This window comes from Denticeps clupeoides, chromosome 9 (genome assembly GCF_900700375.1).
Source record: "Denticeps clupeoides chromosome 9, fDenClu1.1, whole genome shotgun sequence".
Classification (NCBI taxonomy): Eukaryota; Metazoa; Chordata; class Actinopteri; order Clupeiformes; family Denticipitidae; genus Denticeps; species Denticeps clupeoides.
In genome coordinates, this window is record NC_041715.1 from 17,575,004 (window position 1) to 17,597,017 (window position 22,014).

At 44.9% G+C, this 22,014-nt stretch overlaps 1 protein-coding gene across 10 annotated transcripts; it reads right to left on the reverse strand.

The window, feature by feature from the left end:
* Positions 1–615: 615 nt before the first annotated feature.
* On the reverse strand, positions 616–21,388 carry LOC114796942 (LIM and senescent cell antigen-like-containing domain protein 1). 10 transcript variants are annotated; one of them, XM_028991479.1, is made up of 11 exons: positions 21,159–21,388; positions 6,455–6,614; positions 5,602–5,668; positions 5,400–5,520; positions 5,152–5,301; positions 3,636–3,786; positions 2,992–3,084; positions 2,541–2,589; positions 2,357–2,432; positions 1,609–1,790; positions 616–1,298 (listed from the first exon to the last, which is right to left on the reverse strand). In XM_028991479.1, the coding sequence occupies exons 1-10, from the start codon at positions 21,185–21,187 to the stop codon at positions 1,652–1,654; spliced, it is 1,035 nt and encodes a 344-aa protein (XP_028847312.1). In that variant the 5' UTR covers positions 21,188–21,388; the 3' UTR covers positions 616–1,298; positions 1,609–1,651. The 10 variants fall into 10 exon arrangements, 8 of the variants coding, with proteins under 8 accessions (XP_028847312.1, XP_028847313.1, XP_028847310.1 ...); XM_028991480.1 differs by lacking the exon at positions 21,159–21,388 and adding an exon at positions 18,136–18,472; XM_028991477.1 differs by lacking the exon at positions 21,159–21,388 and adding an exon at positions 14,771–14,952.
* Positions 21,389–22,014: the final 626 nt, after the last annotated feature.

Genomic DNA, 22,014 nt, shown 5'->3' on the forward strand with positions numbered 1-22,014 from the left:
TTTATACAGGACAAGCAATATATAAAGTAAATTTAAAAAAATCCACAAAATTACAGTACTAGATCTTGTTATAGAATGAGATGAACTGGACTATGTTCTGGCTTGTTTTTCATCTCAATTCAGTTTTGTCATGATGGCGTCTCTGCCAGGCCGTGCCTACTCTTTTTTGCCTTTTTTTTTTAACTCTATTAATCCCGAAGGAATTTTGATTCTCTGCTTTTAACAATCACCCTTGGTGAACAGTGGGCAGCCGTGACAGGCGCCCGGGGAGCAGTGTGTGGGGACGGTACTTTGCTTGGTGGCACCTCATTGGCACCTTGGCGGCTCGGGATTCAAACCGGCAGCCTTCTGATTACGGTGCCGCTTCCTTAACAGCTAGGCCACTACTGACCCATGCAACTCCTGCATTGTCCAGAGCCTTCAACATCTCTGGATGAATCTCATCCAACCCACGGTGAAGGCTATTAAACAACAGAGCACCTTCAACAACAGGGTTTGATCCACCAAAGGTTTCCGAATTAGAGCTCATGAAGTGGGATGTTCCTCAAAATAATGGCGCTTACCAAATATCATGGTATTAACAACAGGAACGTTGTACAGTATAGACACCGGAAATAAACAGATTTCATATGTGTGCTTTATTGTCCTTTTTCTTGACATGAAGTAACCTTTTTGCCATACTCATGCGGTCCACCCAGAAACACAGTTCTGCATTATCACTGAACCATACACACATTAAACATTTTCACTATATTCTATGAAATATATGAACAGGGGAGGCATACAATTTTATTTTGAACCTCAGTCTACATTGTGGAATATTCTAGTGTTAGAATGACGGTGAAAGACACAGAACTGGGAATACAGAGCCTGGGGTCTCTCAAAAAGAGATAAATGCCATTTCATAAATGTACATATGTGAATGCACTATTAGCACAAAGCATTAGGTATTATTATTATATACATCTTGCACATACCGTACAAAAAGAAAGAATGAAAAGGTTAAAGTCCTACGTATTGAATAGTATATAGAGTATATATGAGAAAAACAGAGAGAAAGAGGGGGAAATTATTAGACAAATATTCATACAGTTTGCACCGATATGCACATTTCCTGGCACAAGCATCCAATCATGAATCCAGCGTAGAAGCCCAGCATTCGTTTCTGAAGTTCTGTGGCCCTCTACTTTCGGCCAGCTGTCTCGGCGAGCTTTTTCAGCCTTTTCTTCAGCTCCAGGGGGAACTTCTCGTAACACCTTTTACACACCGGTTTCATGTCAAACTCCACAAACTTGTTCCTGGGAAAAGAACATTCAGGGTCGTCGCTTATTCATTATTTGAGCTTCAAAAAAAGGCAAGTATATCATTAATACAATGCAACTTAATGTCATATTTCCTGCGACAGCTCTGGAAAAGAGAACCCTACATTAAATACATATCATGCACTGATAATGTGGAAAAAAAACATTTATTTTTAGATGAATAAGCAGATGGAAATACACAGGCAAAGTGGCTAAGACAGAAGATGGAGTGCATAAGACAGAAGATGGAGTTTAGACAAAAAAAACGACAACTCAGAAAGATAAAGTGACAGGAGATGGCACTAACCAACGAATGGAAAGGAGAAATGTGAAGAGAAAGGAAAAGAAGTTTACAGACAGGTTGCCACTTTCTTTTTCTTTTCCTTGGAGTCGCGTTCGCGCTTGGCCAGGCGGCGCTTCAACTCATCGGGCATCCGCTCATAGCAGTGCTTACACACTGGCTTCAGGTCAATCTCCACAAACTTATCCCTGAAGCAGCAAGGGCCCGGGCCACGGCGGGAGGGACGGCGGCCGCCACGGGTATCAAAGCAGAGTGGAAGAGTGAAGCAAAGATGAAGAGATAAAAAAAATAAGAGAGAAAGAGAGATTTTGAAAGGATGAAAGGAAAAATTCAGAGACTATAAAAGGGGGAAAGACTAAGCATCTAGAGTTCAAGAACCAAAACCTGACCGCTCTTCATGAACTCAAAAACCTTAAAACATCTCATAAATGAAACACACTGGACTAAACAGAGAATGTCTCTTCGTTTTTTTTTTTGTTTTTGACAAATGATTGCCCTTCCTGATCAGACAATACACACCTTACATGTAACAATATACGAGCAGATGCCTCTACAGCACTATAACCTGTTATTAGCACTTTATTAATCTCTACAATAATACCAGCCAGAATGTAGTGCCATAAAGTATATTGCCATAATGCATTATTACCTTGAGACTGTGTCTCTCTGTATACTTGTATATGCAGACTTGTATATATTGAGATGACAACAAAGACTAGCATGCATTATAAACTGGCCGTGAAGGAAAACTCACTTGAGCGTCAGCTTGGCGTTGCAGGTGGAACAAGCGAAGCAACTGACACACCAGGCCTTGTTCAAGGCAGAAACCACTGGGGAACGAGACGGGAATCACAGAGGGCAGGTCAGTGAAATACAAAAAGAATAAAAGCCGGCATTTGTAGTAGTATTATTATAATTTTTTTATAATAATTAATTACCATCTCCTTCAATAACACGGTTGCAGTGATAGCACACATCACCAAACAGCTGCCATGTTGGGGATGAAATGAAAAGAAACCTTCAGTAATCTCCTCATGAGCTGCTTTTGTCATCTTGACTATGCTGTGCACATTACACTTAACATTATGTCTAAAAATCTGGTCATTACATGTGCAGCATTACCAGTATTATACGCACTTTCATCAGTAGGGGGCACTACGAACACGACAAACTTTTCGTATCAGTCATGGCAGCATCAAAATGCAGGTGTCATGCAGAAATCCCAGCCACAAACTATTTGCACACTTGGATATCATCTCATGTTCTATGTGCAAGAAACATTTTTGATTTTTTTTTGGTTCGAGGGTATTGTACTACGCAGTGCATGGTTGTCAGGAAGGCCGGTTCGATTGTCCGCCGGCGGAAACGTTGTCCATTCGTTCACTGTACCTGGTTGTAGTGCGTCTCACAGTAAGCCAGGCCCTTCCTCTCGTAATGCCGGTGTCCCAGGAAGGGTTTCTCACACTTAGCACACACAAAATGCTGAAAATACACAGGCCCAGCCCAACAGGTTAGTTCATTTGCTTTCTGAATGACTCATGTCCTTCGGCGGCAGGAACAATGAGGCGGCGGCAGCAGCAACTCCATCTTCCAGTCATAAAAATGTGCTGATCGCTCAAGAGCTCTGTGACGATTACTGTTGGTTTAAAGCTCTGGCGGATGGGAGACGTCAGGGTGCAAACCAGCGCATGCAGAGGAAGCCAAGCAGAAATCTGGACACACCGTCATTCCCCACCTCACCATATCAAAATGCCTTTCGCAATAGGCGTGGCCCTTGCGTTCATAGTACGGGTGTCCCTGAAAAGGTCTTTCGCAAACCGCGCACACAAAGTGCTGAAAGAGGGGGCATGGAGGAAGAAGACAAGGAGAGGGGAAAAATCCAGACAGAGGTTCTGAGACGGCAAGAACCCAGTCAATAAATGTACTTTTTCCATAAATTTATTCCTAAACACCAAACTCTATGACAACCTGATGTACAACCAAGACCGTGGAATAATGCATATGGTAGAAAGAATTTTCGGGGGTTAAAATACCTCCACATGCCACTGCTTGCCCATGGCATTCACTACACGTCCCTCAATGGGTCGGCGGCAAGCGCCGCAGATGGGCACGCCCATCTTGTCGTGGCACGGCAGGCAGTAGAGCTCGCCCTTCAGCTCCCGGGCATCAGACGTCAGTTCCTTGCTACAGAAAAGCAGGCGGGGAGATGCAGAGGGGACTCATTAGCACAACACCAGCAAAAAAAATTATAAAGATTACGGACATATCGGCCCTTTGTAACGTTTCACAAATCCTTTTTTTTTTTTTCAACGTCTTCACGGCAAATTTAGAAATGAGATTTTGTAATAAAAACACCAGCTTTGTGTTCCACAGCATGAAAAGTGTCACAAAGGAAAAAGGAGCGTGAAAGACATTAAAATTTAAAAATGAGAAGGCACACAATGGTTTATCCGTCTTTCCAGATTTTTGTAAGGAATGATCTGAATGACAGAAGTGCTGTTAGAATGTGAAGACTGCTGTTCTGACCAGGCCGTGGAGGACTATTAGTCGTGAGTAAGGATCCTGGTATGACGCTCCCAGGCTTTCTGTTTGCTTTAGCGTCCTGCCAGTATCGCACACTGTCCCCCTCTCCTCTTCCTTATATAGGAGGGCACTAATCTATTAGGCCAGCAACACATAAACTCTCTTCTGCATGCTTAAAAGGCCGCTTTGGTGGAGCTGGACGGGTTTAACTTTCTCGTAATACATCCTGCCAGTCCAGAAGAGTGCCCACTGACTAAAATGTCCCAGCTCTTGGAATTAGTATGATGTAGTGTACACGTCACGGCCGTCATATCACCACCAGCCCACCAGGGGGCGCACGGTCAACCACGGAGACAACCCGGAAGCAACCTGGAGTAAGCGTCCAGCATGAAGGCCAGGTGGTCATGTTGGACATCCCCTGCTCTTACTACTTTCAAGACGGCATGTTGCCGAATCGTGGTTCCGCCCAGAACCACGCGACAATCTCCGCCTGTGCCACCCAAGATGCCCCGACATCTGACCCTCGCTCGCTGACCATCCTCAAGCCAGCCCCGCTCCCGTTCCCCCTCGCCTCCGGTCCGCGTCTCCAGCCCCTCCCGTGCCCATTCCCCAAGCTGATAACTACTGTCCAGCCTCCAGCGTGTCTGCGTGTGCGTCCCCAAACTCGTGCGATGACAAAGCTGTATTTGGGAATGGAGTGCACATCATGTTTAATTCAAGCCGAAGCAAAACCAGCGCAACACTTTCAGGCTAAATTATGTCTTCCAAATGATATCAAATTAAGAAGGAAATTTGTTCTTTCTCGGCCTTCTATGGCGTACGAGACGGCGCCCAGAAGAAGTTATTGGTGAACATTAGTGCCTTTTACAACACATCATTTTTCCACCATAACTCCTTCATTAATAATCACTGATTATTATTTTATTTTTTTGTCCCGGAGTCATAAAGAGCGACCGTCTGGCGTGGTGATAAAAGGCCGCTGCGGCGCAGTCTGTCATTTCGTTATTATTACGTTCCAGTACCGACCCACAGTTGGAGCAGTTGAAGTGGTCTGGGTGATACGGGTCGTTCTTGAACATCAGAGGGGTTTCTTCGATGATCGCGTGGCACCTCTGACAGATGTACTTGCCCATGCCGCGAGCCTTCTCTTTGTTGTGACAGGGACGACACAAGTGTCTGCCAAAACGGGAAAAAATGAAATAAAATAATAAAAAGCACACGGTTATTTGTTGGCTTTCCTTCTTCATGGCTCCCTCACGGATGTCTGGACTCACCTGCCAGCGTTCTTCACGAACCCAACGTCGGCCAGGACGGCTTCACAGAGGTCACAGCAGAAGCAGTCAGGGTGCCAGCTATTGTTCATGGCCTTGATAACACGGCCGATTATAAATTCCCCTACAACCAGAGAGTGAAAATTTCACATGATGCTCATATCAAGACCTTATCCACAAAAAAACCCGAGCAGACATTACTCACCACACTGGTGGCAACATGGCGCAAAGAGCATCTGGAAGTCGTGCTCACAGTACTTTCTGCCTTCGAACTGCAGAGAAGGAGTTCAGAAATAAGCAAATCGATACACCACTCAGCCTAGTCAATGTCCTTCAGAGAAGGATTGCCAGGAGGGGCTTTAAATCATCCGGAAATAGGAAGTAAAATGAGCGAGGACTGTCACTCATCGGGGCAGTGGTGGCCTAGCGGTTAAGGAAGCGGCCCCGTATTCAGAAGGTTGCTGGTTCGAATCCGCCAAGGTGCCAGTGAGATGCCACTGAGCAAAGCACCGTCCCCACACACTGCTCCCCGGGCGCCTGTCATGGCTGCCCACTGGTCACTCAGGGTGATGGGTTAAATGCAGAGGACAAATTGCACTGTGTGTACTGTGTGCTGTGCTGCGGTGTATTACATGTGACAATCACTTCACTTTATTTATTATCTCCACTGGTTCCTCCCCTTATACAGCACCAGTAGCACACCAATAAAATATGTTTGGGAACGTTGTTAGATCCTACTCCTCAAGATTTTCCTGCTAGTATCGGTTTATTTCTGTAAAGTGCCATAAAAAAATCGAATATCAAGGACACATCACCTGGGCGGCCCTGCTCTGCTTTGACCCGGGGGGGGGGGGGGGGGGGGGGGGGGGGCACTTCAAAGGGAGTGCGATGTCTCTGGAAGTGCACTCCGCTGTCCCTCGGGCTACCCCTTTGATGCATCGTGCATGAAAACGCACTGCGCTCTCTCTCGCTCTCTCTCTCTCAGTACACGGTACAGCAGTACACGGCGGGAACCATAGACTGGACGCAGGCTGTGGTCGGTTTTTCGTGCGCTTTACCTCGTAGAAGAGCCCGTCCGGGAACTGCTGGAAGCACTGGGCGCACACGAAGCACTGCTCATGGTAGAGCTCGCCGTTGCTGTTGACGATCTTCTCCGCTGGGGCGAAGCCGCTCTTGCAGCGCTCACACATAGCATTTGCCAAGGCATTTGCCATATTGCTAAAGAGACAGGATCACACAAAAAAGACAAACAAAGAACGAGTCTTAGAAATATTGCGGCAAGTTATAAAGACATTAAAGGGAAGACGAAGAGCGTGACCTCCAGATGTTTGTGTGAACAATCGCGTGTTTCACGATTCCATCTGACATGTGTTATTGATGCGCGAATGGAAATTTGCAAAGATAAATGACATTTATACAGCGTCCATCTGTAGAGAATTAACTGCATAGTGCTGCGTCTCAAAGGGACGTCCCCGAGACACAGAAAAGCGCCTGTTGTTGGCTCCTAATCTCTCAAAACCGTGATTTTAAACGCGTTGAGCAAAACTCATGTGTTCACCGCCGGGTTGAACTCGGGCCATGCCTTACTTTACCGCTCAACATGGGCGAGGCTACAGATAATCCTCGAGAGAGAGAGAGAGAGTCATACACAGATTTGCACATTTGGAAATTTGACCATCAAAGTCCGACTGCCAAGAACAATGTAAACGGATAACAGTGGAAAATCCCAAGGGGCGCATTAACAGCACGGGCGGAGCTTTTTCTCCCGCTGTAAGGGCCTGAAACGGTCGAGGTGCTTTGTTTAAAAGGTCAGGATTCCAGCATGTCTCCTGGAGAATGCGAGCCACCGAGTCTGAACCACCATGTATGGCGTTGCAGCGCTACGCGGCCAGTAAAGCCGCCCTCCACACACGGCGTGGGCAGGGGATCGGCAGGTCAGCTGGACCGCGCGGAATGTCCGCCAAAACCTCCCAGCGGTTTCACCCAAGTCAGCGGCACCCGGTCACTTTGTGACTTTGTGACTGAAAATAGCCGTTTAGTGCGCACGCCGAACGTGAAGAATGGCTGCTCTGACATCAGAAGATAAAGTGACACACCCTGGACGAGGAAACACTGGGGGGAAATGACAACCCCCCCCCCCCCCCCCCCCCCCCCCCCCAGAGCATTTCCACCGGCTGCCAAGAGGGCACACCGAGATATGAACCGACTTCGGAAAAAAAAAGAAAAACTGTACAAAACAGCGATTATTCAAATGCCAAAAGGTGCACAAAGCTGTGACTTTCTGAATATGAAAGGGTGTCACAGACACCCTGCCTGTGAAGGGACTGGAAAAAAAGAATAAAATCTAGAACAGGATGAGATGGTTGGACCATCAACGAGGCGAGATCTACGAAATAACCCTACAACCTAAATCCAATTTCAAACCAGTGAATAAATACTGGTTCAAGCCAATTATGCCAGCTTCCATATTCCTTGAATCTGTTTTTATAGGCTGTGAATAACAAAAAAAGGACATTTGTTTAATATTACATATAGATCCAACTCCATATGCATATAACCATCTAGAGTATAATATACGGTATAATAATGGTACTTTATTCTTGCCCTTATTATTACTTTAACAGTTCGAATCACTTATTCAGCACATTGCTTTACAACATCAGCACTTACAAGCGTGCATAGAAGTCACAGAACTCCTTGTAGACCTTAACGTCACTGCGCCTCCTTTGCGACCTGGAGACAGGGACCTCTGCCTCCCCCATGTCTGGGTGCCGAACGCCGTTCATCTCCACCTGCGGCTCCCCGTTCTCAGGAATCATGGGAAAATTCATTCTGCCGCGGACGTCCATGGAAAAGAGTTTCCGCTCAAAAACCAGAGGTGACGAAAGGTAGAGATCCACAGAGCTGGACTAAAGCTGGACGAGAAAAACGACTCCCCTGGTCCGACTGTCTCTCTCTCTTTCTCTCTCTCTCTCTCGCTCTCAGACTGAGTTACAGGCAGGGCCACTCTTTCAAATTAAGAGCCCACCCAGCCGCCGGCAGCACAGCCCGGAGCACGGAGAGGTCAGCCTGCCCCAGAGAGATCACCGGGAGCTGTGGCCGAGCATGCCTCCCACCTCGGCGCTAACACTTCACACTCTGGCGCGAGCTCACGAGTCCCACCAGCCCCGGAGGGTTGCTCCTCCCGGCTCAACGCACAGTGTGTGCAGTAGAGCCGAAGCTCTCGGAGACAAACGTACACAAGTGGATCCAAATGGCTCTCCGAGTGGGTTGTGCAATTTGCTTCACTTTTGTTTGGGGGAAAGAAAACAGACGAGAATGAAATTTAAAACAGATGAAGTTATGAAATACAGAAGAGCGGAACGATTGTTTATGCATCTGGATCTGCATGATTAACGCCGCAATTCAAAATGTATACAAAGTGCGGCATCGTTGTTGCAATGTTCACGTATGCAGCATCGCAGGATTGGCAATGTCGAGTGATGCTTAAGAAATCATGGAGTACACTACATGTTTTTTTGCGCTCTCTCTCTCCTTTTCTCTCTCTCTCTCTCTCTCTCCCTCTCCCTCTCCCTCTCTCTCTCTATCTCTCTCTCTATATATATATATATATTCACATAAAAAAAAAAGGGGTGTGTATTGGCAAGGTTCTCACGATGCCTATCATAATACACGGGTCACGATACAATTATATCACGATCTATTGGGACATTGTACATATTATGATATTATACAGTTAACTGAAAATATAAACACAGCTGAAATAAAAGATGCTGTGATCGGTCTGTCATGTTTGACTTTGTGATTTTTACTTTCAAATCGCCATCTGCAGGAGTGGAGGTTGTAGTCGCACGCTGATTCTCATCTCTGCTGACCTCACTAAAGAAAACGTTCAAATGCACTACCTAAATTCGTATACAACAATATCAATATTTCATGTCCCTGTATCGATACAATATCACTTCGTATGATATCACAATATATTGCTGTATCAATAGCACTTCCTAACTGATATGCTATACAATATATATAGCATATCCGGCATAATGCATAACCAATATTATGATCTAATTGATCATTAACATTAGACAGGGCCAACGGTAAGTCATATTAAGCCCCCTACAAACCAATTGATTTTTCACCTCTATGTGGAAATTCACCACATCATTTACAAATGATGAATTATTTTCATTCCGAAATATATATACCGCAGCCCTAATACAAATGTTTATAGTATTTACATTCTTTTACGCTAGACAAAGCCCATGGTGCGATCTAATTTGTGGATACCTGTAAAACTGTACAACTGTAACCTTCTCAATTAAAAAAAATACGATATGGTAATATGAATAATTTAATAGCCGAGTTGATTTTGCTTTTCACTACTTTTCACATTAAGGTCAGATTTTTATGGTTCCCACATGAAACATGAGCATGAGGAATATAATATGCATCATCATTAAACTCCCAAAATGCTTTGCAGAGTCAAGACCAGCGTTAAAAAAACCCTCATTAAAATTCTTGCAGATGACCCTCGTTGCATTACTGTCCCCCACCCCAGAAAAAAACCGAGGTGTTTTCTGTCCCCATGCCACAGAGGACTTTTACACAGAAACCACACACTCTACTCTATTCTAGTCTTCTGCATGTTTTCATCATTCCACAAATAGATGCCGAGTATAGTCTCATCTCCAAACTAGGTCCTGGCAGCTGACTCTGTGTCTGAGTTGGGTGGGGGTGCTCCATGCAGAATGTTCCGGATGTCCCCCTCTCTCTCTCTGGTCAAGGTTTCAGTAGTTGTGATCGGGCAAAGCACGAGCTCCAGGCACAAAACAGGACGTGCATTAGCCTCCCTGATTAAAAGGGTGGTGATTGCGGTCAAGAGGATGGAAACGAGAACATGAAAAACAGGCAGTAGTCGAGTTGTATAAGCAAATGGCGAATTTTAGCGTTTATCAAACATATTTCGTGCTGATGACAGTGCACATGGTGGGAGACAAACTGTGCACTCTTTTTATTGCTGTTTAAGCAAAAATAGAATTTCTATATTCTATATACTAGGTACCTCACGATACGCTATGTATCACAATACATGGCTCATGATACAATTATATCATGAAATATTGTGATATTCTACAGTTTGCGGAAAATGTAAAAAAAAGAGCTAAAATACAAGTATTCTGCTGTACAGCGGCATCTACAGGAGTGGAGGTTGTAGTCGCACTGACCTCACTAAAGAAAATGCTTAACAGCACCACCGTTTAGCACCGGTGGACTAAAGTTGTACACAAAATACTTGATATATATCAATACTTGATGTCCTTGTATCGATACAATATTACCACGTAAAATATTGCGATATATTGCTGTTTCGACATTTTCTAACACGCCTATATTCCACTTGCGGTTTACCACTAAGCGCTAAAAATTGTGTTGTCGAGGGGGGAACAGCGTTTTTACGCTCTAATTATTGGCCCTGTTGGCTTGCCATAGCTGGGGGTTGGGATGTGGGAGTACCGTGCATTATAAGTATTACTACTACTACTTAATAGGCTTTGTGGTCTTGTTCTTTTCATATTAAGACACATTAACACAAACTAGTTTTAAGAAACACATTTTTTTTTACTTCCTTCGTTTGTGGTGCCGACTGGATGGATGGCACCCTTAGCATTTGCCTTTTATTGCCTATGCCATTGCCTTCACCTGCTATGTCGCTTACTGAGGTAATGAAAAATGTGAAAAGTTGGCACACACATTATTTGTGCATGCCCTCTCGCTCACAGTATTTTACTCAATAACCTTATGCATTCATTGATAAAATGCCGCATAGGATGGAAAGAGGGGATGGTTTTATCTGTTTTAATTCAGGGGGGGAGATGACATATCCCCTCCTCATATCCCCTCATCTCAAGTACTGAGAACAGGACACAGAAACACAGTGAACTAAGAATATACACACTCTGTGCCATTGTAAACGGTAAAAAGCACCTAACGTATAGAGACTGACAGATCGCTCAGATTCCTGAATCCTCTGATATACAACATGATGATAATATATCAAAATGTTAATTACTGGAGCATGAGAACTGTAAATCAGACTTCATTTAACCTTCATTCAAACTTCATGTTCGTCTCCTGAGTGACTAACACAAACGCACCAGCATTTTTACTCCGGTTTTTAATGGAATATTGGTGCATACACAGCGTCTGCGAAACATCTCAAAACAGGAATTCATTAAATAACCAATTCTGCCATGTAGACTCCACTGTTATTAGACGTTCCTCAAAAGCAGGTGCAGCCACAGCAGTGTGGGTGATATTGTCTGCTTTCAGTCTCTTGACCTTTCCTTGGGCCGCAGAACTTTTCATAACATGAAAGCAAGAGATTAGAGGTGTGCCAAAGCCAAATCCAAAGCCAAATTCAAGTGCTGTTGGTGTGAAAGGCCAGATACTAGACAAAATAATTACATTTTAGTCTGAAGTAGCAGGAACGTGCTGCTGTCCTTCAGTGTCACTTTCAACTTAAAAAAAACACAAACAAAGAATGACATTTCTGCAACGAAATCTGATACCAATATGGCGATAGCTAAAATAGGACGTGAAAGTTATCAGGACCATGAGAACACATGGGCAGGAATTTATTCTCCATTCACCATGGGATATGGGTTCAGGCTCATTAACACTAAATCTCCTATAAATATTAATAGATTCATGAATGGATTCCGTGAATGTCGTTATGTATGAAGATCAGATTAGTTTACATATTGTTGCCACATGATCGGTCAGTTTCCAAGCCCTAGACTAAAGGAGAACTTCATAAAGTACTTAGTTCAAAACACGCCATTATAGCGAACAGTGAACAGAAAACCGACCCTTTGTGTTTAATTTAAACTCTCAGTATTATTATTGTACATTATGGAACGTGGCACGTCCAAATATTTAAGGCTAAACAGGGAATCTAAAAAATGTACTAAAAATGTACTAAATACCTACTATGTGCTACTGTTTTACATTTGCATACAGTAGCTATAAATGAATCTATAATCAAAATTAGATGAACATTATGAATATTCAGAGGCAATTATTATGTTCAGAGATTCAGAGATTGAATTATTATGCTCAGAATCAATATATCTATATAATCTCTAGATATAAAGATAACAGATTTGTTTTTATAAATTAAACATTACTTTAGGATTATTTTGTCTCGTAGCCTGCAGTTAAAGTGACGTAGCCGCTGTTAGCAGCCGTGGCGTGAACTGTGCTGAGACATGCAACGGCAGGGCATGCTTCAACATTCACTGCGTTCAGAACATTGTTGCAACATCAAAGCCTTCCTGCAATCGAACGTTCATGCACAGTCTTTACTCAGGACATGTTTCATTGACGGCAGGGTGGGGGGGTATGAAAAGCCTTCTATATTATGCACACAAGGCTCAGGATGACCAGTTCTGCACCAAATGACTGTTATGGTCGGTAAAGGATGCAGAGCTCTGCTCCCAAACTCCATGGCTGAAGATGGCCTCTTCTGGCCACAGGCTGAACTGCATCCCTTGCAACTAAAATTACTCAGAATATTGCCAGAATATTACTAGTTCTTTAATCTGTGCTCTTTTTATGGAGGAAACTGGGCAACCTAAAAACTAAAACAAACTTTGTGTCATGGTAAGAAAGTTCCCGAGTCAGCAACAGGTTTCTTCTGTCCGACGCTTTATTCTCCTATTTTCCATAAAATGTCTATAATTAAATGAAATGAAAAATCGTTGAAGAACATCGCTAACCAAATTATTTCAGTTTCACTTTTTTTCTTATGGCAGTCGTTCATGACAACCGAGGGTTAACGTGCACGTCTTGAGTAGTTGCAGTGATTTCTATGCAACAGCCGTCTCATCTTAACAGGCCTGGGTAAACAGCGAGTGCAGCCTAACTAAACAAACCCAACTCATTCACTCAACTGAGGCAACAGTAACCATGGCAACGGCCGACAGGGGTAACTGCATCAAAACAGATTGCAAACTGTACAACCGGGTAGCATCAGCAATCGAAGGAAACATCTCCGACATCCCGAGAACTCGCGGGGCCTGGAATTTTAATGATGCAAGTTGTGAAACGCAAGATTCCAAAATCATATTTAAGCAAACCTGTGCCACTGACCAACAAACAGTTTTAGTAACCGCACTGCTGAAAACATGCACAGGCACGTGGAGGCCATGCAGCTCTGGTTCTAAATTCTAATAATCACAGCCTAGTGGTGGCCTATGAACCAGAAGGTTCAAACCCCACTTACTACCGTTGTGTCCCTGAGCAAGACACTTAACCCTGAGTTGTCTCCAGGGGGGGGGACTGTCCCTGTAACTACTGATTGTAAGGCACTCTGGATAAGGGCGTCTGATAAATGCTGTAAATGTAAATGTGATGGTTAAAAGCGGAAGACACATTTCGTTGTGTCGACAGTGTGCTGTGCTGCAGTGTTTCACACTGACAATCACTTCACTTTCACTGATATCATGTGTGAAAGGAATATTACGCAATGATATTTACGTAACTCCCATCGCTGCTCATCACATGCACCAAAAAGTCAACTAGAACTGTACTAACGTTCTAGCACACAATTTCTGTACCTTTACACGTGTATACTTCCTTTAGTCTATTTGTATATTCATGTTCTGCGTGGCTGTTTCACTGGATCCACAAGTTTAACTCCAGACCTTTTTTTTTTTTTACTTAAACCAATGTTCTTATTGCAGCTAATGTCATGGTTCCAAATGCCTGTTTAAGAGTTCAGGAGCAGACACTGCATGTAAAGGTTTATTTGAAGGCTGCTCATTTCCGACATCCATATGACCCGTTCCTGCTCTTGCTCCCAGCTGCTCGTTTTTCCCACTTCCTCTTTGAAAGGAGGGAACAGGAAGCCGGTTCTTTTTTGAAAGAAGACTGCAGGAAAAGTCATTATTACAATGATGCTGGGAATACGTGGGGGGGGTCGTCACATGGAAACCAGCGAATGCGAGCGCAAACTTCGACATTCTCTCTCTCGCTCTCTCTTCTTTTATTACTCTTGAACCCTGTTGCCGCGGAGTTAACCATTAACCTTCGATCCACTGGCAAAATTCGAGAACATTTTGAATCTGCGCAAGCGAAATGAGAAAAAAAAAAAAAAAGCCGACCCAGTGGCAGCGCGGGCCACTGATACGCGCCATACGATACAGCCTGGGTTGTCCCTAGAGAGAGAAGAACGCTGCAGACTTTGCTGCAGAGCTAAGGTCACCTCCAGCCTCTTACTCCGCATTCCTGCCATTTCAGGGCCTCTAATCGCTGACCAGGAGCGACCGGACCACACCTGGCTGCGCTGCGGCGGTATCGGGACGGCTCACCTGTACCTGCCGGCCGCCAGGCTGTCGGGCCGCTCCTGCCTGCGTCGGTACAGGTCCGAGTTGGACAGCTCCTTCAGCCTCAGAGCGTTCATTTCCAGCCGGCGCGAGAGAGAGAGAAGCTCCTCCAGCCAGGACGCCGCCGCAATCCAAACAGCAGGCTTCCCCTCGAGGAGTCACACCTGGGCAGCCCACCCCCAACCCCGCCTGACCCCCCCCGCCCCCGCCTCGGCGAGTCCCGCTTACTCTGCACTGGAGCGGCAGCCTGCTACATTCCGCACTTCCTCACACACACACACACACACACACACACACACCTCCAGGGCACACACCCAGCCAAATGACCCAGGGCTGGGAGTGGCTACTAGGATACCTATCAGCTCCATGCCCCTCCCCCCGCCTTTAGCCACGCCCACGCCTTCTGGAGCACAGGTAAAAAGGACCAATGGAGAGCGAAGCCTCCCAGTTCCTGCTGTGCCCGGCGCTCACTGTTCATGGGGAGGAGGGGCGTTGTCTCTCGCTGACATCAGGATATCATTGACCACCCCCCCACAACTTCCCTCCACTGATCACAGAGAGACGAAGAGACAGGAAAGAGGAGAAGAATCATCTCCTGCAGAGTTCAACATGGGAAAAAAAAAATTCATATAAATAATATACCTTCCTCTCAACACTCACATCCACAACGTGTGTGTGTGTGTCTGTGTGTGTGTGTCTGTGTGTGTTCCATCAGAATGTTTCCTTCAAAACAATATGATGGTATTGTCATGTAACTGCAGTCAGTTGAGGATTTCCTCTCAATTGTCCAGTCAACAGAGGCAAATAAACAGCACTTAAAAGCACCACAAAGAGAAGCAATATATCTCCCGAGATACTCCAAAGTGTAATTAATTATCGCTTTTCTCATCGATACAGAAACTGACTGGGCGGACCGGGAGCAAACACACTCCGCACCCAAAGAGCCAGACTACGACTACGAAAGAAAAAATGACAGTAGGCGTGTGTAGTGAAAGCCGCCTTATTTAGTCTCAGGAACGTGTGAATTTGTCTCGGCTCAGGTCAACCTGGCAGATCAGAGGGAGTCAAAACAGCGTCTCCACAGGAAACACACTGGCTTCTGTCCCCACACTCCTATGGGAACGGAGCACCGGTGCAGCGTCAACGTCCCGCCACAGTGTCAACGTCACCTACATCACTGGCCCAGGCCGACTGAGTCCCATGGCTGCCCAGGAAGACAAGCAGCACCTTCAGAGCCCTGTGTTTATGCCACAAACACAGCGTTTTAACCCCAAAACACGGGTTTGGATTGACTCACATGCACAGAGTTTATGGCCAAATAAGACCAAGAGACGTCTTCTTTATAGCAGACCCAATGCTGCAAGCGCCACAGACAATGAGCTGGTAATGTGTCATTACGTGTGTATGAGGCCTTGTGATGCTTCAATAGAGACAGGATGTTGAAAATTGGGAAACGGATGATGTACAGGGAGCTGCCAAATAGTCTGAACTTATAATACCACTAAGCAAATACTTACATAGGTACGATGTCAGTTCAAACTCATACGGAATACGAGTAATAAAACCCGTTTTCAACGAATACATTAAAGCACCACATGGCAAGATTTGTCTTTGCAGACCTTTAAACCCCATGGTCCGTGGACGTGTGTGAGTGTGTGCCTTCATCTGCTCCTACCTTAACCTGCCACATTCCCGCCACTTGCATTGACACAACACTGTGTGTTTCTAGCGAGACAAAATGCAAAGATAAAAAAAACTTAATACTTACACTCGTCACTAAAGAGTGATGCTCAATTATTTCCTGCCTTCAAAAAACATATGAAGATGGAAGCAACTACTAATAATTTGAGGTCCTGAAATCATGTGTATGCCTTCTCGGAAACACGTCGAAATATTTTTTATTACAGAAATATTATATTTTTAAAAAATATTTATCTTTTTTTCAGCAATTTATAGAATATTGTACAGGGTGTAAAGTTTTCACAAGAAACCGACTGTGGCCAGAGTGAGAACAAGAGGGGCTCTCTTACTGCCCTCTTCCGAGCAAAACGGGTACTGCAGGGCAGAACTACGCCCCTCGTGAACATCCTCAGCTATTACTGTTTAAATTTTGTTGCAGTTTTGGCCATGTTGCTGTTCCCAACGTTTAGTGGGCATGCATTAAAAAAAAATTAGATGCTGCTCTCTACTCCCTCTTTAAAATGTTTGTTTTAATTCCGAATCCAAATTCACAAAATCCTAAGTGAGGCCGGTAGAATATTTTTTTTATTCTGCAGTGGACAGCAGGTCTTATTAAATCAAAGTTAACCATAGATTCATATAATGGTGTCATATGAACAATCCAAGAGGCAGAGGTGGCCTAGCAGGAAAGGAAGCAGACCCGAAATAGGAAGGTTCAAATCCCCTTTGCGCACTGCGCCCCCTGGTGTAGGCACTGGCGTCTAAACAGTAGTTGAAGTAGTTAGTGTGATTATTGGTGAACTGAATTGGTAAATTCAGAAAATAATCGGAAGGTTGCCACTGAGCAAAGCAACGTCCCCACACACTGCTCCCCGGGCGCCTGTCATGGCTGCTCACTGCTCACTAAGGGTGATGGTTAAAGGTACACAATGGCAAAGGTACACAATGGCAATCACTTCACTTCCAACATCCTCCTCTAAGCCTTCCATGGGCTGTTCTACTGTCTGTCCCTCCATCTCATCTCCTGACAGCTCTGTCTGACTCTCCTGCATCCATCCTAAGCAAAATCCTATCTACCTTCCTCATCCCCTGAGGAAGTGAACACCTGTAAAAATGAGAGTTACTAAGTCCTGCTGTCCTCTCCAGGACAGTATTCAATACAAGTTGTGTTTTCGAAGGGTTACATTCACATTATATAAATCTCATTAAAATGAAGTTAAGACTATCAAAATAAAGAAACAGCACACACATTTTCTATGAAATTTATGAGATTTGCACTTTGCTCTCCTAGTGCTGTAAAATGTGGCCGATTCAATGCTGACCTTTTTGAAAAGGTGGTACATGTGCTCAGTAAGCCCCTCCCCCTTTCTAGTGACATCATTAGAAAGCCCAGGATCTCTCCTAGGCAGTGCAGTGTGACCAAATTAGGTTAGTCAAAGGACATTTAAAGTAAAATGACCACAGTTTGACCATTTTGCCCTGCAGAGGACTCAGGAGGATATACTGATGATTTTCAAGTATTACCCTATAAGTCATTACAAGTAGGAAGGGCAGGTGAATTAGTAAAAAGAACACACATTAAACCAGCAATGCCACTGTTAAAGTACAGTACCACAGTTCTCGGTATTAATGAACAGAAAGTAAACATGTACAAAAAAAAAATGTCTTACCAATTTAAAAGGCCTAAGAAGCCGATCACAATTCTGAAGCACTATGGGCAATTCTTGCTTATCTTGCTGCTGTTAGACTCCCTGACACAGCCGTTGTGACAATAAAGCCACATCACTTCCTGTGCGCTTTCTGGAGACGGTCCCTTCTGACGCTGCCTTGCTGCATGGTTTGGAATGTAGTCGTCAGCATCGGGTCTAGAGCTCACCAAGATCACCAGGGACTTCCAACCACCCAGTGTGACCTCTGAAAGAATCCAGTGAGCATTACAGGACGCCTGCTCTCATCTAGCTTAAAAAACCAACGCCAGTTCTGAGGCGTGATATGAGCAATGCTTCCTCTTCCTCTGGACTTCCTAGTTTGGTTTGGTGCATCTGTATATGTATCTGCTGCAAATATTAACTTTTTACATTCAAAACCAATATGTTTAATTCAAACATTGTGCATATAATATTTTGGAGTTTAATCAAGATACTGAACCGTAAGAAGAAACACAGACTCACAGAGCATTAACTCAAAGACACACAAATAGAAGTTGCCTAATAGTGCCAAAAAATTCTGATGACCCACAAAGTCTCATGTTCAAATGCTACCATTGTGCCCCTGAGTAAAACACTCAAGCAGGAGCTGCTCCAGAACGCTCCTGGAGTTCCTCTGGATGGAAGAATCAAGTCATGTGATGTAATGCGCTCTCAAAACCGAACAGTAGATGGCGGTGCACAAGTGTTTGGGCTGTGTGGGCTCATAGACACAGACAGACAGACAGACAGACAGACAGACAGACATACAGATACAGTATAGTCCAAAAGTTTGGACACACCTTCTCATTCAATGTGTTTTCTTTATTTTCATGACCACTTACGTTGATCGATTCTCACTGAAGGCATCAAAACTATGAATGAGCACATGTGGAGTTATGTACTTAACAAAAAAAGGTGAAATAAGTAAAAACATGTTTTATATTCTAGTTTCTTTGCTCTGATTACTGCTTTACACACTCTTGGCATTCTCTCGATGAGCTTCAAGAGGTCGTCACCTGAAATGCTTTTCCAACAGTCTTGAAGGAGTTCCCAGAGGTGTTTAGCATTTGTTGGCCCCTTTGCCTTCACTCTGCGGTCCAGCTCTCCCCAAACCATCTCGACTGGGTTCAGGTCCGGTGACTGTGGAGGCCAGGTCTCCACTTTTTGTTAAGTACATAACTCCACATGTGTTCATTCATAGTTTTGATGCCTTCAGAGAGAATCTACCAACGTAAATGGTCATGAAAATAAAGAAAACACATTTAGATAGTGAAGTGATAAAGTGAAGTGATTGTCACAGCAGCACAGCACACGGTGCACACAGTGAAATTTGTCCTCTGCATTTAACCCATCACCCTGAGTGAGCAGTGGGCAGCCATGACAGGAGCAGTGTGTGGGGACGGTGCTTTGCTCAGTGGCACCTTGGCGGATCGGGATTCGAACCAGCAACCTTCTGATATACAAGGCTGCTTCGTTAATCACTAGGCCACCACTGCCCCATTGAATGAGAAGGTGTGTCCAAACCTTTGGCCTGTACTGTAGATAAATAGACAAATGGCAGGTATATAAATAGAACTATCAAGCAAAATGTAAAAGTGAAGTAAAACCTGAATAAAATCGATGAAATTAAAAAAAGAACAAAACTAGTTTAAATATAAAAATACCACAGGCAGTAGAAACACGAGCCAATTGGATTAAATCCTTTTACACATAACACATAACTACAGTAATGCCACAACCTGTTTCTATTCTAGGTGTGGGCAACATGCCCTTGAAGATGTAATAAAATGCAATTGTCACATTAATACTGACAGTGAAACAGAACGAACACTCACGTATCAATGAGCAATGTGAATTTTGAATTGTATAGGGTACTGACATGTCCCTTCAGTGCACGCACGCACTCTCACTCTCTCTCTCTCTCTCTCTCTCTCTCTCTATCCTGGCTCACTTCTGCAAACAAAATAAAAAATGCACCCTTACCGGAATGTCGTGACGAGGACATTTACTTACCCCAACACTCTTTACCCTACACACACTCAGTATATTTCCCAACCGGCGCCCAGGCCCGAACGCAACATTCCACAACGGCCCTGGAAACCCACCGTCAGTTCATCCCATCTTGAGCCGGGTGCGGTCGGGAGCAGCGGTCAAAAAATGACACCCTCGCACCCACAGTGGAGTCACACACGCCGACCACACACGAACAAACCGCATCCCGAGGGGCAAGATCTCAAGGCGCCGCCGGCTGCGGCAAGCCAGCATCCTGACAATGCACACAGGAGGTTATTAATATTTGAAAGGCTGGATCTGCTGAGGCATGAAGTGGAATTATAAATGGCCGCGGCTGTTGCTGCAACTCGGCCGGAGTGGGGAACTTTTCAGGAATAAAGGGAAGGCGTGCCGTCCAAAACCCCCAACACCGTGAGGCTGGACGTGTCCTTTTCGAGTCTTGTCATCAATAATGGTGACACAGACCAGCATGACATGTAAAGTCCAACAAAGTCCAACTTTACATGTCAAATGCATTTGAATAGAAAAAAAAAACACAAAAAGAATGATAAATAATTGCGACAAAGTGGTGCAGTCGAGCCCACATCGAATAATGAACGAAGTAACAAAACACGTCGGAACTGGACACGAGTTCCTCTCCCCACGCACGCAGACATTCCCGGACCGGGGGGGCTTTTTAAGAAAATTTATTTTTTTAATCCGCCTTTCTTTAAACTTCCGCAGGGACGCGTGTCGCCGTGTGTCGCAACTCCGTGGCCGCGCACGTGACCGACGAAGGACCGTAAATAAAAAAAAACGCTGCGTTCATGCACGTATTTTTCGTGCAGCAGATGTGCATACGCAGCCCGCGCAAGTCGTGGCGCGAACTCGTGTTTATTCCACGTAAGGCGCCCCGAAACGTACTTCCGCGATGCCACTTTTTTATCCGCGGGGTTTATATATATTTATATTTTTTATAGATTTTTTTTTTCGGTGTCGGTACTCGCACTTACCTGCCGGTCATTTCTGCCACCCGCAGCATCCCCCCCACGACGACGGTTCCGTTTCTTTTTTATTTTTGTTCGTCTTCTCGTCCCCTCCTCATCACCCACTTCACTGCAGACGCCCTCGGGGTCGAGAGAGAAAGGAAGTGAACTATCTAGCAGCCATTTGTTCCTGGAATGGCGAGGCGACCTCGCCTCTTCCCAGAGGAGCGTGGGGAAGACCCGCCCCGCCCCGCACCGCCGAGCCGAGCCGAGCCGAGCCGCGCCGAGCCGCGCCGAGCCGCGCCGCGCCGCGCCGAGCCGCGCCGCTCCGGCCGCGGAGGGAGCTGCCCGAGGCCGGGAAACGCATCTGGAAAAGTCCGTTCTCTGGGAGCAACATGGCGGAGAGCCTCGTTACAACTAAAACAACTAAATCTCGAAAAAGACAGTTTTATATCATTTATTTATTTGTACAGCGTACACATACACACTAAAGTTTATGGACCAACACTGAAGACGCAGAACTAACACACGTGAGGTTATGTAATAAACAATAAAGTAAATAGTGGGACATGTGAGTCTCTCCGAATCAGGGAGCTTCTGCTGCGTTTTAAACTCTTTTGTCTTCTTCCCACCACCTTAATTTGGACACCGGGGACAGTTTCCAACAGTCCTGAAGGTTTCTACACCTTCTGCTCATTCTCTCGTGTTAATGAGCATCTCATCAAGCGGCGACAGTGATGAGATGACGACAGTGCACCAGATTCATCAAACATACTTCACTTCCTCCTAATACAAAAAAAAAAATCCTAAATATGTTTCTTGTGAATGAATTCTCATTTAGTCTCCATAACCACCAGGGTAGGTGCGTCCATACGGCCATAAA

What these genes read in the sequence shown, in the direction of transcription:
- LOC114796942 (XM_028991474.1), bottom strand. Translation starts at nt 8,245, where the DNA reads ATGGACGTCCGCGGCAGAATGAATTTTCCCATGATTCCTGAGAACGGG. An exon ending in GCCATGTTGCCACCAGTGTG is followed by an intron (nt 5,521 to 5,601) that starts GTGAGTAATGTC and finishes CTCTGGTTGTAG; the next exon opens with GGGAATTTATAATCGGCCGT. An exon ending in CCGTGTTATTGAAGGAGATG is followed by an intron (nt 2,433 to 2,540) that starts GTAATTAATTAT and finishes CTCGTTCCCCAG; the next exon opens with TGGTTTCTGCCTTGAACAAG.